This window comes from Callithrix jacchus, chromosome 2 (assembly GCF_049354715.1).
Source record: "Callithrix jacchus isolate 240 chromosome 2, calJac240_pri, whole genome shotgun sequence".
NCBI lineage: Eukaryota > Metazoa > Chordata > Mammalia > Primates > Cebidae > Callithrix > Callithrix jacchus.
The window spans coordinates 136035652-136051467 of NC_133503.1; the positions used below are offsets into that span (position 1 = coordinate 136035652).

General features: G+C 41.7%; 1 protein-coding gene across 9 annotated transcripts in view; it reads left to right on the forward strand.

Annotated features, from left to right (window-relative positions):
* GCNT4 (glucosaminyl (N-acetyl) transferase 4) overlaps positions 1-15582 on the forward strand; it is a 29097-nt gene extending 13515 nt beyond the window's left edge. For 7 of the 9 annotated variants that reach the window (XM_078365337.1, XM_008991923.5, XM_008991926.6 and 4 more), the window contains one exon: positions 10794-15582. In XM_078365337.1, coding sequence (XP_078221463.1) covers positions 10795-12156 — 1362 coding nt within the window. In that variant the 5' untranslated portion in view covers position 10794 and the 3' untranslated portion in view covers positions 12157-15582. Of the gene's footprint in view, positions 1-1500; positions 4002-4021; positions 10397-10793 lie in introns of those variants that run through there. The other 2 variants (XM_078365336.1, XM_035291405.3) reach the window with 2 other exon arrangements.
* The last annotated feature ends 234 nt before the right edge of the window (positions 15583-15816 follow it).

The following is a 15816-nucleotide window of genomic DNA, read 5'->3' on the forward strand; positions in this document are numbered from 1 at the left end:
CGTTGCTGCAGAATCCTCCGTACTGCTTTATATGTTACATGGTCCTTGGGGATGACATTGCCAAACAGGAATGCAAGAACAAGTCATTGTAGTTTTGCAATACCTGGAGGAGAATTGCCCGTAATATATAAAGAACTTATAGGAAACGATTATAGCTTTTGCAAGACATAGACTTACAGATAGTGTTTAGCCGATCATAACTTTGCATGAAATGGGTTGCATGTGCTCTTGGCTGTCTTTTTAATAAATTTTTGGTTATTAATCTTTTGCAAAATACTGAGTATACTGGGGGAAAAAACAACTCTAAAGATAAACTACATTTCATTTCTTCCTTCCTGTCTCTCAAAATTCAAGACAGGTGTATGTCTACATAATTCTGAAACTTTAGTTTCAGAACATTTTATACTCCAGATATTAACAAAAAAGAATGCTGTCAAGTAGTGAAAAACTAATAATAATTAGAATGTCAGAATGAAAGGAATAATGAATGTACTGTTTTACAAAAATAAAACCAACTTATAACATATTGACTGTTTCTCAGTTTTCCCAAGAAATCATTCCTCTTGTGGAGGTCCTCGTACCTGACATTTTTATACCAGAGTTGTCTTTTCCCCCATGGCTTTCACATGCATTCTATCATAAGACCTTCACAATTGCACTGTGAGATAGAAAAGCCATCATCCCGGCCAGGTGCGGTGGCTCATGCCTGTAATCCCAGCACTTCGGGAGGCCGAGGTGGGTGGATCACGAGGCCGGGTGTTCAAGACCAGCCTAGCCAAGATGGTGAAACCATGTCTCTACTAAAAACTACAAAAATTAGCCAGATGTGGTGGTACCCTTCTATAACCCCAGCTACTCGGGAGGCTGAGGCAGGAGAATCACTTCCCAGGCAGCAAAGGTTGCAGTGAACCAAGATTGCACCACTGCACTCCAGCCTGGGTGACAAAGTGAGACTCCATCTAAAAAAAAAAAAAGAAAGAAAGAAAAGAAAAGAAAAGAAAAGAAAAGAAAAGAAAAGAAAAGAAAAACCTTTATCCCATTTAACACATGGGAAAGAAAGACTTGTCCAAGCTTAATTAACATGCTAGGGTCACTTGAAGAATTTTTGGTGGCAGAGCCCAGACTAGAACTTAGGTCTTCTGACTTTATCCCATTGATCAACTACCCTGTACCCGGTATAGATGTCTTTCGAACTGGGGAAGACCTTATGTTTCTGTCTCAAGACATAAACACGTAAAGTAACTATTCCTTGTGGCAAGTGCTCAGAAGAAAATGAGGAGGGTGATAGGAGAGAAGTTTAAGAAGGGTTATCAGAGAGGACCTGAGGAAAAACTATTTCTTTTCCTGGAGCAGCTGGTCATGCCAGGATTCAGGAAAAGTAGGCTAGACGTGGGAACAGTAGGTGCAAAGGTCCTGTGGCAAGGAAGAGACTGGGATGTTCTAGGAACTTTTAGAAATCCCAGTGAAGGGTTTTAGATGTAGTGGGTGGGATTAGGGAGGGGCAGTGATCTGACTTACATGTTTAAAAAATCATTTTGGCTGCAGTACAGAGACTGGATTAGAGGAAAGCAGGGGAAACCAGGTAAGGTTACTTTGTATCTAGGTAAAAGTTGATGCTAGTATGGAGTGGAAATAGGTGGATGGACTTGAAATACATTTTGGATGTAGAGCCAACAGGGTTCTACTACTGCCAGATCAGAAAGGCAGTCTTGAACTGTGGTTAGTAATTTAGGCTCTGAAATTGGACCACAGTTGAAAATACTTGCTCCTCCAATATACTAGCAATATGAACTAAGGTAAGTTATTTATCTTCTGACTTGATTTTCCAATCTGAAAGATGAGGATAATGATAATAGTACCTAGCTCATAGATAGTACCTATCCTGAGTGGTGTATAGGATAACTGAGCAGAGTATAAGATAAGAACAGTGAATAAGAGGCTGGGTGTGGTGGCCTACTCCTGTAATCCCAGAACTTTGGGAGGCTGAGGCAGGCAGATCACCTGAGGTCAGGAGTTCAAGACCAGACTGGCCAACATGGTGATATACTGATCTACTAAAAATACAAAAAAATCTGGGAGTGGTGGTGGGTGCCTGTAATCCCAGCTACTAGGGTGGCTGAGGCAGGAGAATCACTTGAACCTAGGAGGGGGAGGTTGCAGTGAGCTGAGATTGCACCATTGCACTCTGCCTGGGCAACAGAGTGAGACCCTGTCTTAAGAAAAAAAGAACAGTGAATAAGATCACTTGTTGACTTTAGCCAGAGCAGGCTTCATGGAGTGAGTGGGGAGTGGAGCCAGGCTGGACCAAATGCCACCATAAGGGGCCTGAATAGGGACAGTTGGGCATCCCTCCTCTGTCCAATCCCTCAACGGTGAGCAGTTGGATGGACACATATTGCTATGGTCTAAATGTGTTCCCCAAAATTCATGTGTTGAAATTTAATCACCAGTGTGATAGTATTAAGAAGTGGGTCCTTTAGACAGTGATTAAATCATGAGGGTAAAGCCCTAATGCATGGGACTAGTGCCCTTATAAACCATGTTTTGGGGGAGCTCATTCACCCCTCCCACGCTTTTGTCCTTCTGCCCTCTGCCATGTGAGAACACAGCAACAAGGCACCATCTTGGAAGCAGAGGGCAGCTCTCACCAGACACCAGATCTGTTCCTTGATCTTGAACTTCCCAGCTTCTACAACTCTAAGAAATAAATGCCTATTGTTTCTAAATGATTCAGTCTAGGATATTTCATTATAGCAGCAGAAATGAACCAAGACACATATGTAAAGAGGGAAATGTGTTCTCGCATCCCAGGAATGAGATGGAATTAAATGATGGCTAGGCACATTTCGAGGAGAAGAAATACGGGCTCAGTCGCCTTTAAGATTATTTTCAGTTTTGAGATTGCACTTCTAGGCTTCTTCAGAAACTGTGGGTTTATTAATTAAGCATTGGTGGAGAAGACCTAGAAAAATGAATTATATTATTTGAATGGTTCTTTTCCTGTAGAAAAGTATGTTTACCTCTGTTAGGATTTGTTTACTCTGTAATAATTTACAGATGCAGATTAGGTTAGGACTTGTTCATACTATATTGTGAAATGAAAGAAACAGGTAAGACTGTGCTATAAAGCGAAGCCAAAAAAAATGTTTCTTAAAACCACTCTGGAAGGACATACTGTCTACAAAATGTTATTGCCAGGTAATGGGTCACTGGTAAGTCTTGTCTTGATTTATGGACTTCTCTTCATTTATGGGATTCTCTGTTTTTTTGGTTTTTTTTTTTTTTTTTTTGAGACTGAGTCTCGCTTTGCCCAGGCTGGAGTGCAGCGGCATGATCTCAGCTCACTGCAACCTCCATCTCCCAGGTTCAAGCGATTCTCCTTCAGCCTCCTGAGTAGCTGGGATTACAGGCATGCACCACCACGCCCAGCCAATTTTCTGTATTTTTAGTAGAGATGGATTTTCACTGTGTTGACCAGGCTGGTCTGAAACTCCTGACCTCAGGAGATCTGCGCCCAGGCTGATCTGCCTAGGCCTCCCAAAGTGCTGGGATTATAGACGTCAGCCACTGTGCCCAGCCTGAAAGTGTTTACTTTTATAAAAAGGGAATGGAAAATCTTTTTCTTTTCCTTTTAGAGACCATATCTTAATATTATTTGAGGAATGCTTGTCCTCAATTTGTATGGGATTTCTGACCCAGTCACGCCCCTCCTTGTGTTTTGCATAGTTGCTGTGTTTACCTCTCACAGTCTGATCATTATTTGCCTTTGCAGTCCTTCCCCTAGCACAATAAGAACCTAAGGTCATCTAGGCAAGAAACTTGTCTTTCTGCTCCTCTGCATGACTCCTGGAGTGCTGTGGGAGTGTTGAAGAAGGCATCTGGCTGAGTCATCCTCCCACCTAATGGTCTTACTCCAGAACATCCTCTGGGCTTAGCAATGAGCAAGTCACCAAGGGAGAATCAGTGACTTCATTGAAATCCAGGAGCTGCAGTAGCAGGAGGTTAGCATATTCAACTAGATGAGGATGCTTTTTAGTGAGTTCATCTTTATACTGATCTTAGGTGATGAGTATTCTTAGTAAGACTTTAGACAGAAGGAAAATCCTGATATTTCTAAATCAATAAGCTTGTCATATCCTATTTTTCAAACTGATATGTAATAATACAAAGTTTAAGAACTTTTAAGGTGGGCCTGAAGCGGGAATGTTCTTCATATGAGAAATTTCACCCAGAAAGTTTTCTAAAACAATTAGTAATTCTCTGTGCCTAAATTATGTCACAGATAACTACAAGAACAAATGAATTGATAAAGTCTTCAGTGACAGGATATGGGACAGGAGTGACTGATGGCAGAATCACTCAGGATGAGCTTTCTTTCTCTTCCTTGAATTGATTCTATGGGCTGGAAGACTGACTAACCTCTTCATTAGTTCGTTATCAGTCCCCGCCTGTGACTACAGAAATGGAATGTGATTCCTCACCCAGCCTTCCTCCAGGCTTATTCTCCATGAAAAAAGTCTCTTAAACAGGGTTAAACAAAATCTGAGTTGACTTCTGTTCCCGTTTTAGGACATTTGGAGAAGACAGTAAGGGGAAAATTTAGTCAAGGGCTAAAACTCTTGCGGGAAATATGGAGAATTTTTTTCTTTATGTGGTCTTCCAAGAGACAGTATGCATAAAGGGTTAAAAGTGCAAGTCTGCAGCAAAACTTTCTGGGTTCAGGTTCCATTTAAAGCACTTTCTAGATCTGTAACCTTGGGCAGCTTTTTATTGCCTCAGTTTCCTTTCTTACAAAAGAGGGATTACAGGAGTACCTACCTCATCGATCTCTTGAGGGGACTGAATTGTTACAACCAAAACCTAGAGTACTTAGAACGGTGCCCCTAGTGATAATTCTTGATTGAGTGATTCTACATTAATCATAACTACAGTATGGCCCTTGAAAACACAGGTTTGAACTTCAGGGGGTCCACTTATACACAGATTTTTTTTTTTTTCAAGTAAATACAAATTGAAAATGTATTTGTAGGATTCAAATCCCATGTGTAGGGAGGGCCAACTTTTCCCATACCTGGTTCCTCAGGGCTGACTGTGGGACTTGAGTGTGCATAGATTTTGAAATGAATCCCCTGCGTATACTGAGGGATGAATATACATAAAATTAATAAAGAGCATTACATGGAGGCCTTCAGGCACTAATTCTAAAATACTTAGTTTGTTGAGACCTTGTGGGGAAATAGGAGGTAGACTGAAAAACAGGACAGTAAGCCACAGGTCTGGGCAGGGTCCTTAAAGAAGCCATGGAGTCCCTAATCACCTCAGATTTTCCAGTAACTGGAGGTATCCACAGTGAAGCTGCGAAAGAGCAAAGTTGGCAGCCTGCCCATCCCTCTGGGAGCTTCATCCCAGGGAGGTTCAAAACCTCTGTCAGCCAGAAAGCGTCGGCGTGAGGGTAGCTGGAGACACTGGTTGGGAGGTCACGCCCGGTGAGAGGAACAGGATCATGGAGCCACTTTAAAAAGCAGTCTGGCCACGTTTCCTAGGCCAGCCCCCTTTTTAACAAGAAAACTGGCCTTTCACAGAGCTTAAATAGTTGAACCGAGTCTTACAGCTACTAAGCACTCATCCAGGGACTCAAGCCCAGGGTCGGTGGCATCCAGAAGCCCAGCTTTTTCTTTCCTCTCTCCCTAGTGCCCCACAACCTGGTAATGAAAAAGGTGCAGGCATTCTTGGTCCCTAAACTCAACCTTATTCAGTCCTTTTCTCAGTCTCCTTCCTCCCATTCTTGATTTACCATTCCCCTTTCTACCCTGGGAGGGGAAGCATCTGGACTTTGACAGCCCTTGTTTTTAAATTGCCAAGGTAAGAAGAGTTAGTTGAAGAGCCGCTAACGGTTGTAGCCATTTAGCCCTGAATGTGGTTGTGCCCACCTAGCTGGCAGGTCCCTGAATGCGGTCATGTGCACTTCGCTGCAGTGTCCCTGAATGTGGTCGCATCTACTTCGCTGGGCTCCACCTCTATGCCCCTGCTGCTTCCCTGCAGGCTCCAAGAACGCCTGGGAGAGCTGGGAGAACATGGTTTGAGGCAAACGCTTCGTTCCACATCCCTATTGGGACTTTAGTGAGGAGTAGGTTTTTACTGAATTATTATAGGCCATACTTCACCTGAGTTATGGCCACCAAACCTTGCTACAGCTTTTTCAGTTCTGTCATCACTAGGAACCTGTGCCTATGTGGCAATAAACTCCACAGCATGTCAGACCTTCCTGTCTACCTGGATAGGTAGAAGGGGAAATACTGCTTCTCCCATGGGTGGGGCATTATTTGTAATGTCATTGTAAGACTAACTTCCTGGCAGCAAAACACCTGCCTACTTCCTGCCCATAAGCCTCTAAGAGGGAAAGTACTGGGTGCAGTGTTTGCAGAAGGTGACATTGCTTGTCTGGTTTCCTAGGAACCAACATGACAGCCAGCTGCAGCCCAGCTGACTCTGGTGAGACCTGGTCAGAACTCAGGAGCTGGTTCTCATTCCTCCAAGCCTGAGGCCTCTGCCAGCCTACCCCCACCCCCTGTTACTTGTGTCCCCTGGGGCTGTGCTGCTCTGGGGGTGTACCCCCTGCAGAGCCCAATGGGAGCGGCCCACAGGTGTCACAGATGTTCTTTTCAGAGGAAGCCAAAGCCAGCAGAGCCAAGGTTGGGGACCTGTGGGCCTCTCTAACCTCCTGCCACCATTCCCCTCATTATTATTAGTGAGCACTGCAGCTGGGAGGAGGCCAACGCCCCCCTTTGGGAGTTGACAGAAACTCCATACCAAGTGGCTTTGCACCTACGAACCTCTTTGGGGAAAACAGTGATTTTCAGTTGAAGGGATTTCTGTTTAGCCATAAAAAAGAATGAGTTCATGTCCTTTGCAGGGGCATGGATGAAGCTGGAAGCCATCATTCTCAGCAGACTAACACAGGAACAGAAGACCAAACACCACATGTTCTCACAAGTGCGAGTTGAACAATGAGAACCCATGGACACAGGGAAGGGAACATCACACACCAGGGCCTGTTGGGGGGTGGGAGGCAAGGGAGGGAGAACATTAGGACAAATACTTTATGCATGCGGGGCTTAAAACCTAGATGACAGGTTGATGGGTGCAGCAAATGACCATGGCGCACGTCTACCTATGTAACAAACCTGCATGTTCTGCACATGTATCCCAGAACTTAAAAAAAAGGGGGGTGATTTCTGGCCATTGGAGAAGGCTACTCATTTCAAAGGATATCAAAGGCTGACCCCAAGACAGACGAGTTCTCCCCCTTAAAGATGCCTTGGGTGGAAGAAGGTGCATGAGAAAGCAAGTTGCCTGGGCTGTCCCATTTTCCTACCCTTTTTCCTTTGAAATTCACTCTTGTTCCTGATTCTCAGATGTGGGCCCCAGGGCCAGGTGCCAAAGGACTTCTCACTGGGTGGCTCCAACCTCTTTCTTCCCTGGATGTCCTGTGACTGTCTATCTGTGGGCAGGTAACCATGGCCTCCTGCCCAGCTCAGACTCTCCCAACCCAGGCTGGAGTGTGCCCCAGGCCTTCTAAGGAAAGGCAGGGATGTCTGGATGCAGAAGAGGCCCTAGAAATGAGTAAGAAGGCAGGGAGCTGGCCTTTGTCTTTTTATGTAAGTGTGAAGATGATAGTTGAATGATATGACAACTCTGGGAGACTTGGTAAATCTCTTTAAAATGTGAGGTCTTTTTACCACTGTGGTGTCAGGGGAAGTGCTAATTAACATTAATTAGAGATTCCATGGACCAATAAAGTGAGAAAAGAAACAGCCAAAATTTACTTTGGGTTAGACCTGTTCTAATTCTAGCCATTTCTGTAAGCTACATACTATTTATGCCTAGTGACCATGAATTAAGACAATGATCACACACACACACACACACACACACACACGTTTGGGATTGATTAGTCTTCTATTGTACCACAACACTCAATTCCACACACATGCCCAGGCTTCTGGAGTTGCAGTGAGTTGCCTTGTGCATCAGGTGGGGGGGGGGGGGGGACAGTTTTCCATGGTTTTAGAACAACTGGCAACAACCCTGGCTCATGGCCTTGAGCCTGAGTGATGGGACCCTATTCGGTGTGCTTTGGAGGAGCAGAAAGCTGAGACCTACAAGGGACCCAGGGCCATGAGCCTGACTAGGAGTCTCTTAACCTGGGTGCTGATTCAGCAAAGATGCTCTCTGGACTTGGCAGTGGGGATGGAGAAGAAGGAATGGATTTGAGGCACCTTTATGAGGTGGTGTGTTAACATGGGTGTGAGGGAAATGGTTGAATTGGGTAACTCTGGTTTCAAGCATGGGCCATGCTTGAGTGGAGGGATGGTCTCACCATTGAGACAGAAAACGCAGGTGAAGTGAGGATGTCGAGTTCAGTTTCGAGTTTAGTTTGGACTTGTGGAGGCTGAGTGCCTGTAGGATATCAAGTGGCAATGTCCATCCAGCAACTGCAGATTCACCTCTGAGGCTTGGGCAAGAGGTGAGGGCTGGAGGGAAAGGTGTTGGAAGGTGGAAAGGCATCAGTGTGGAAGGTGGAATCCAGAGATGGGGGCAAGTATGCACAAGAAGAGAAGTGAGCTGAGGATAGAAGCCTGGGGCAGCCCACAGAGGAGGGACGAGGTGTGGCTGGAGTGTGGAATTCTGCAGTACAGTTTGTGGTGGTGAAGGTGTGGCTCTTTAAACAGAGGGATTTAAGTGGAGGTGAATGAGGAAGGTGGGATGTCATTCCCAGGGGAGAGTTTTGTCAATTGGTCTGTACAGATGAAATCTACAAAATTAAATTGGGTTCCAACTTCTTGGTAATTCTCTTGAATGAAATTGTATACAATGATTATGTCTTCCATTTAAGGTTTATTAAGATGTGTTAGAAAATTGCACGTGGGCTCTTGGACCCCACCAGTTCTCAGTATCTGAGCCTCAGCCGTAGGGGCTCAGCCAGCCTTCCTGTCCTGGAGCCTTGGGCTAGTACCTCCTGGGCCACCTTCTTACTGCTCTCTATCAGTACCTCTGTACCCTCCTCCTAGTCAGCCTGTTTTCATCTGAAAAAGTAGTATAATCATTTCTAAATGCAAATGATACTAAAAGATATTCAGTGATAAGTAAATCCTCCTCCTACCCAGGCCCCAATCCTCAGTCCTTCCCCACTCTACCCTGCAGAGCAACTCCTATTACCAGTGTTGTGTGTATACAGTATCCTTTTGGAAATGCTACAGCTGTGGGCTGAATCCAGCCAGCTGCCTGTGTTTGTAAATAAAATTTTATTGAAACTCAGCCACACCCACTCATTGAAATATAATCTGTGGCTGCTTTCCCATCAAAACAGGCAGAGTTGAGTAGTTGTGACTGAGACATTATGGCCCACAGAGCCAAAAATATTTACTATCTGGTCCTTTAAGAAAAAGTTTAGGGTGAGGGTGGTGGCTCATGCCTGTAATCCCGCACTTTGGGAGACTGAAGTGGGAGAATCACTTGAGGCCAAGAGCTCAAGACCAGCCTGGGCAGCATAGTAAGACCCCATTTCTACTAAAGGAAAAACTAGCTGGGCATGTTGGCACACACCTGTGGTTCCAGCTCCTTGGGAGGCTGAGGTGGGAGTATCACTTGAGCCCAGGAGTTCAACTCTGCATTGAGCCATGATTGCACCATTGCACTCCGGCCTGGGTGACAGAGCAAGACCTTATCTCAAAAAATTAAAAAAGAAAAAGTTTGGTAGCTTATGCTCTTTGCATGTATAGATACATAAGTATACTATATATGCTTCTACGTTTTGCTTGTTTTTATTTCACGGTGTATCTTAGAGATTATTCCCCATTGGCATGTACATGCAGATTGGTCTCAGGCCTTTTCTCATAATATAGCATGGATGTAATTTAATCAATGCACTGTTCAAGGATGTTTGAGATATTTCCTGTCTTGCCTGAATACAAAGCACTGTAGGGAACCTCCTTGTTGAATACAAAACACTAGAGGGAACCACACAGGGCATCTTCAGGGTGGGTACATTTAAAACTGACAGCTATTTCCAAATTGCCCCCCCAAGGTAGTTATTATACCCCCACCTACTACTCTCAGTGAGAATCAGGCCATTTTTATTTTAAGGGCTAAATTACTAATCCCTGTGTGAAAATGAGCATTAACAAAATTAAAAATAAGGAAAATATGCAGGTTTACCCAATTTTGTTATCTATACATTTTATAATCTCGAATACTTATTATAGCTCTTTGGGTATCTGCCCACCACTCTTCTTTCTAAAGGTGGGCTTCACTGGGCTTTCCTTGTTTGACTTCAGATGTGGATCTAATCAGGATCTGGAGGTAGAATCAAGACAGATGTTCCCTTTGGCCTCAGGTGAGTCCTCTGCATCTTCGAGGCTCTCTTGATGACATCCAGTTCTCTAGACCTCTGCCCAAACCAGAGCAATCTCTCCTCAAATATGCTAAGCAGAAATGCAGACACTGTAAGACATGCTATATTTATATTTTAGGAGTTTACATTACCTTCCATTCTATTTGGAAACCAACATCTCTCAAAATTAGGTATAGTTAACACAGAATACTCCAAAATACCACCATTCTTCATAATTCCATTTCCTTATTTCTGGACTCCTTCAAGGATAGAAACCTTGTTTCATTCATCTTTGGGGCTAGCATTCTGTGTAGTGTGTGGTAGGCGCTCAATAGATTTTGGATAAACTGACGTGATTCTCTTAATATTCCAACTGGATTATTTCTTTCTCTTCTTACAGAATGAAGATATTCAAATGTTGTTTTAAACATACCCTACAGCAGAAGGTTTTCATCTTGTTTTTAACCCTATGGCTGTTCTCCTTGTTAAAGCTTCTAAATGTGAGACGACTCTTTCCGCAAAGAGACATTTACTTGGTTGAGTACTCGCTGAGTACGTCACCTTTTGTAAGAAACAGATACACTCATGTTAAGGATGAAGTCAGGTATGAAGTTAACTGTTCGGGTATCTATGAGCAGGAGCCTTTGGAAATTGGCAAGAGTCTGGAAATAAGAAGAAGGGACATCATTGACTTGGAGGATGATGATGTTGTGGCAATGACCAGTGATTGTGACATTTATCAGACCCTAAGAGGTTACGCTCAAAAGCCTGTTTCAAAGGAGGAGAAAAGCTTCCCAATAGCCTATTCTCTGGTTGTCCACAAAGATGCAATTATGGTTGAAAGGCTTATTCACACTATATACAACCAGCACAATATTTACTGCATCCATTATGATCGTAAGGCACCTGATACCTTCAAAGTTGCCATGAACAATTTAGCTAAGTGCTTCTCCAATATTTTCATTGCTTCCAAATTAGAGGCTGTGGAATATGCTCACATTTCCAGACTCCAAGCTGATTTAAATTGTTTGTCAGACCTTCTGAAGTCTTCAGTCCAATGGAAATACGTTATCAACCTGTGTGGGCAAGATTTCCCCCTGAAGTCAAATTTTGAATTAGTGTCAGAGTTGAAAAAACTCAATGGAGCGAATATGTTGGAAACGGTGAAACCCCCTAACAGTAAATTGGAAAGATTCACTTACCATCATGAACTCAGACGGGTGCCTTATGAATATGTGAAGCTACCAGTAAGGACAAACATCTCCAAGGAAGCACCCCCCCATAACATTCAGATATTTGTTGGCAGTGCTTATTTTGTTTTAAGTCAAGCATTTGTCAAATATATCTTCAATAACTCTATCATTCAAGACTTTTTTGCCTGGTCTAAAGACACATACTCTCCTGATGAGCACTTTTGGGCTACCTTGATTCGGGTTCCAGGAATACCTGGGGAGATTTCCAGATCAGCCCAGGATGTGTCTGATCTGCAGAGTAAGACCCGCCTTGTCAAGTGGAATTACTATGAAGGCTTTTTGTATCCCAGTTGTACCGGATCTCACCTTCGAAGCGTGTGTATTTATGGAGCTGCAGAATTAAGGTGGCTTATCAAAGATGGACATTGGTTTGCTAACAAATTTGATTCTAAGGTGGACCCTATCTTGATTAAATGCTTGACAGAAAAGCTAGAGGAACAACAGAGAGACTGGATCACTTTGTCCTCAGAAAAGTTATTTATGGATAGAAATCTCACAACCACATCATGATAGTAAAATCAGGATGGAAATAAGATCTTGGGTACCTGATAAATTGAGTCAATATGGAATTGAATACTATACTATGCCCAATACTGTTTAAACTCAGTCGTCCCACACTTTACAAGGTGTCCAGAATTCCTTGCACAAGGGAAAGTGATCTAGCCTTTGATGATATTATCCGCAGTTGGTTAGGTTTTTTCAATGTTTGTTTTTGCTTATAATCTCACTGAACTAAGTCAGAAATCTTAAACATTCAGTCAGTCATCAAATATTATTGAGCACCTAGGCACTTTTTTAGAGACTGTGGCTTATCCTCATCATAGCAACCTTGATATCTTTAAGTTCGCCACATAGTAGGATTCTACTGAAGAAGTTTTTGAAGTATGTGGTAATCATCTGATCATGTAAACCACCCATTTCAGAGTAGTGTTAAGTACTGTGACCAACACTCCACTTGTCTCTTAACTCAGCTTCCAAGACATTTCTTAACCATTAGAGCAGAGGAGGAAAGACTCACTACCTCAGAAAAATCTCAAAGAATAGTCCAATTTCCTGCTTGCCAAAGCATAATCTGCCTTTTGGTGCATTACTTGGTCAATTCAGGGTTCAGGAGACTGTTGAGGGGGGCATTTATAGGTGTATGAAAGTTAAGGAAGGGGGTGAGGATATGGGTTGCAACAGGTAGTGCCTAAAGAGGAGTGAAGAGATTTATACAACATTTTTTATCATGTTACAAAACAGTATCATGAATGGACTCCTTTTTAATTCAACTTTTCTTTAAAATTCATTTACTGAATAAAAATAAGAACTGACTAATAGCTCCAAGTGTCACCAGAACATTAAGCCTAAGTCTTCAACTGGTAAGTTACCATTCTAGGTAAGTTTCTTTACAATGGAATACTCCCTATGGAATGATTATAATTTTGTTTTACGGAATTATCAAGCTAAGAGTCACTAAACTTTCTTGAAAAGGTTGTGTGAAATATGACAGCTTTCTAAATTAATTCTTATAGTCATTTAAAATGTTTTCATCTCCAGCAACTGTCCAACTGAAATCCAGATATAAAGTGATAAAAGCTATATGTTTCTTGCAGTCTTTCTCAGCTTAGTTCCATAGAGGAAAAAAAGCTAATTTTCCTAAGGACACAGCAAGAATATTCATTAAGGATATTTTCTAAAACCCACATTTGAGAAAGCCACCAAATGAGTCATATACATATATATATATATAAAACAGAACCACTGTTAGGATATCTTTCCTGAACATTATGTGTGTGTGTGTATATATACGTGTGTGTGTGTGTGTGTGTGTGTGTGTATATATATATATATATACACACACACACAATTCCTACCCCATTTCACTTCTAGAACCAATCCCATTACAGATATATACACACACATATCTGTAATGAAATTGTTCTAGAAGTGAAATGGGGTAGGAATTGTGTGTGTGTGTATACACACACAATGTTCAGGAAAGATATCCTGACAGTGGTATATGTGTGTGTGTGTGTATATATATATATATATACACACACACACACATATACACACACATATCTGTAATGGAATTGTTCTAGAAGTGAAATGGGGTAGGAATGGGGTTCTGAGAATAGGCAATAACATTTTCACCAGTCTCTTGGGAAGTTGTAGAACTCATGTAAAAATTTCTTGGTCACCATATGTCTCAATGGCAGCCTCAGTAAGTAGCGATGTAGCCTCAGATATTAAAGATGTAGTAAATCAAGGCCAACATAGGACAATTTGGAAGATTTAAGTATTACATATTTTTAAATGTGTGTGTTCTAAACATGAAATGCAATTTGCTCATTTTAAAGTTCATGATTAACTGCCAACTGACACCACTTCTCGCTGCCTTTCTTCTCTTGAACTCGTTTTTATTTACCCCCTTCAAATTACTTCATTCTTCAGAAACAGCTATTAGCAAGCCCCATTCTTCAAAATGAGTAAACATTGTATAGAGCTAAGTTCTGCCAAAGATCCATACTGGTTCACTCACGTATGACTGTGGACAGGTAGGTCACTTCGTTCTCTATGAACCTCAGTTTTCCAGGTCTTCAAAATAAGCACTTGGATGCCTATCCTGACTTCCTCACAAGTTTTTTTGTGAGAATCGATTGAAATAGTATATGAAGTGGTTTGAAAAGAGGTACAAACTATTGAAATGTCAGAGAGTGATACCTGTAGTAATATAAGGCAAACAAAGGTCCAACTCCATATAAAGACTTAAACATTTACCTTTTCTGAAAAACCACTGAAATATAAAAAGAGGCCCCAGTTACAGGGGCAACGTCTGTAACCAAATCCAGATCTGAGGAAACCCCTGGAACCCCATTTGGGGTTTCTTTCTAAGCCAATAGGATTAACAGGTTGGTGCAGTGGCTTACATTGAGAATGGGGCTAGAAATACTTTCCCACTATCTAGGATGAAATACATGAGATCCAGATGAAATCTTGGTTTTTTTGCCTTTGGTCATGAGAACAAACGTAAATGCTGAGAAACAAATAACCTCCTGATCCAATGTCTTGCCTCCTGGTGAGAAATTATTCTATTCCCTGTTTATTGGGAAACTTCCCAAGTTGTTCATCACTTGAATGCCATATTCAAAGGGAACATGGAAGGATGAAGAGGAGAAAGTGCCTTCGAGACGTTCACACATTTCTCTGGACTCAGTTTGTTAACATTTCAGGGAGCTTGTCAGATCACACCTTTTTGCCTTGGAAATCCTGCAGATTTCCTGTACGCCTTCATATCTGATTCTTCCCTAAAACTTTTGGGTATGATTTCCTCGTTCTTGAGAATGTCCTGCAGTCTGTGTTTTATAATTATTCTTTGTATAGTATTTATTGAATTTAGACTCTAAGTTATTCAGAGATCACACCAGAACCTTAGAGTTTCTAAATCGTATGTGGATATTAAACAATATTAATAATGAAAGAGCTACCCAAATAGCCTATATTATGTGAACAATCTCTTGTAATATTAGATGTATTTAAAGACCAGTGTTGCTGCTATTTTTAATATTTTGGTTATTTAAAGTGAAATGTACATATTTAAATTTGAAGATTTATCTTGCCTTTCCAAATGTGAAGATATACCTACATATGTCTTGACATATTTCATGTAAAATAAAAATGATAATCTACTTTGTGAATGTAAGTGAATGTATTCTTATGTATGTTATTACAAATGATTTTTGTTTGCATTGATGATGAAATGAGAGTTTTGGGTTTTTGTAATGCATTTATATTGACTGGTCTCTAAATCGCCTATTTTGTTTCCTTTCCATTTTCAAAATACAGTTCCTGTAACATTAGTTTTAAATAGCTTGGTGTTTCATTTTGTATTATGCTGCTACTAGATGTTAATTCTCTGGTATGGTAAAATAAAATGTGCTCCAAAACCCTGAACCCTTGGACTTTATGAGCTTTCCTTTCTTTGGTTTTGCTGGTTCTCTACAAAGATTCTTTCAGTTTATGGCGCTTGCCCGGTAATTAAGAAGCAGAGTTAATTTCACTACAGTGTAAAAGAAATTCAGCATGTGTATTATGCACAATAGAGGCACATGAACTTAATCTGTTTAATTTGGTAAAATTTCAGAGTCTTCCAGGATTTCCCTGTCTTCGTCCTCCTTCAGGTTTGTT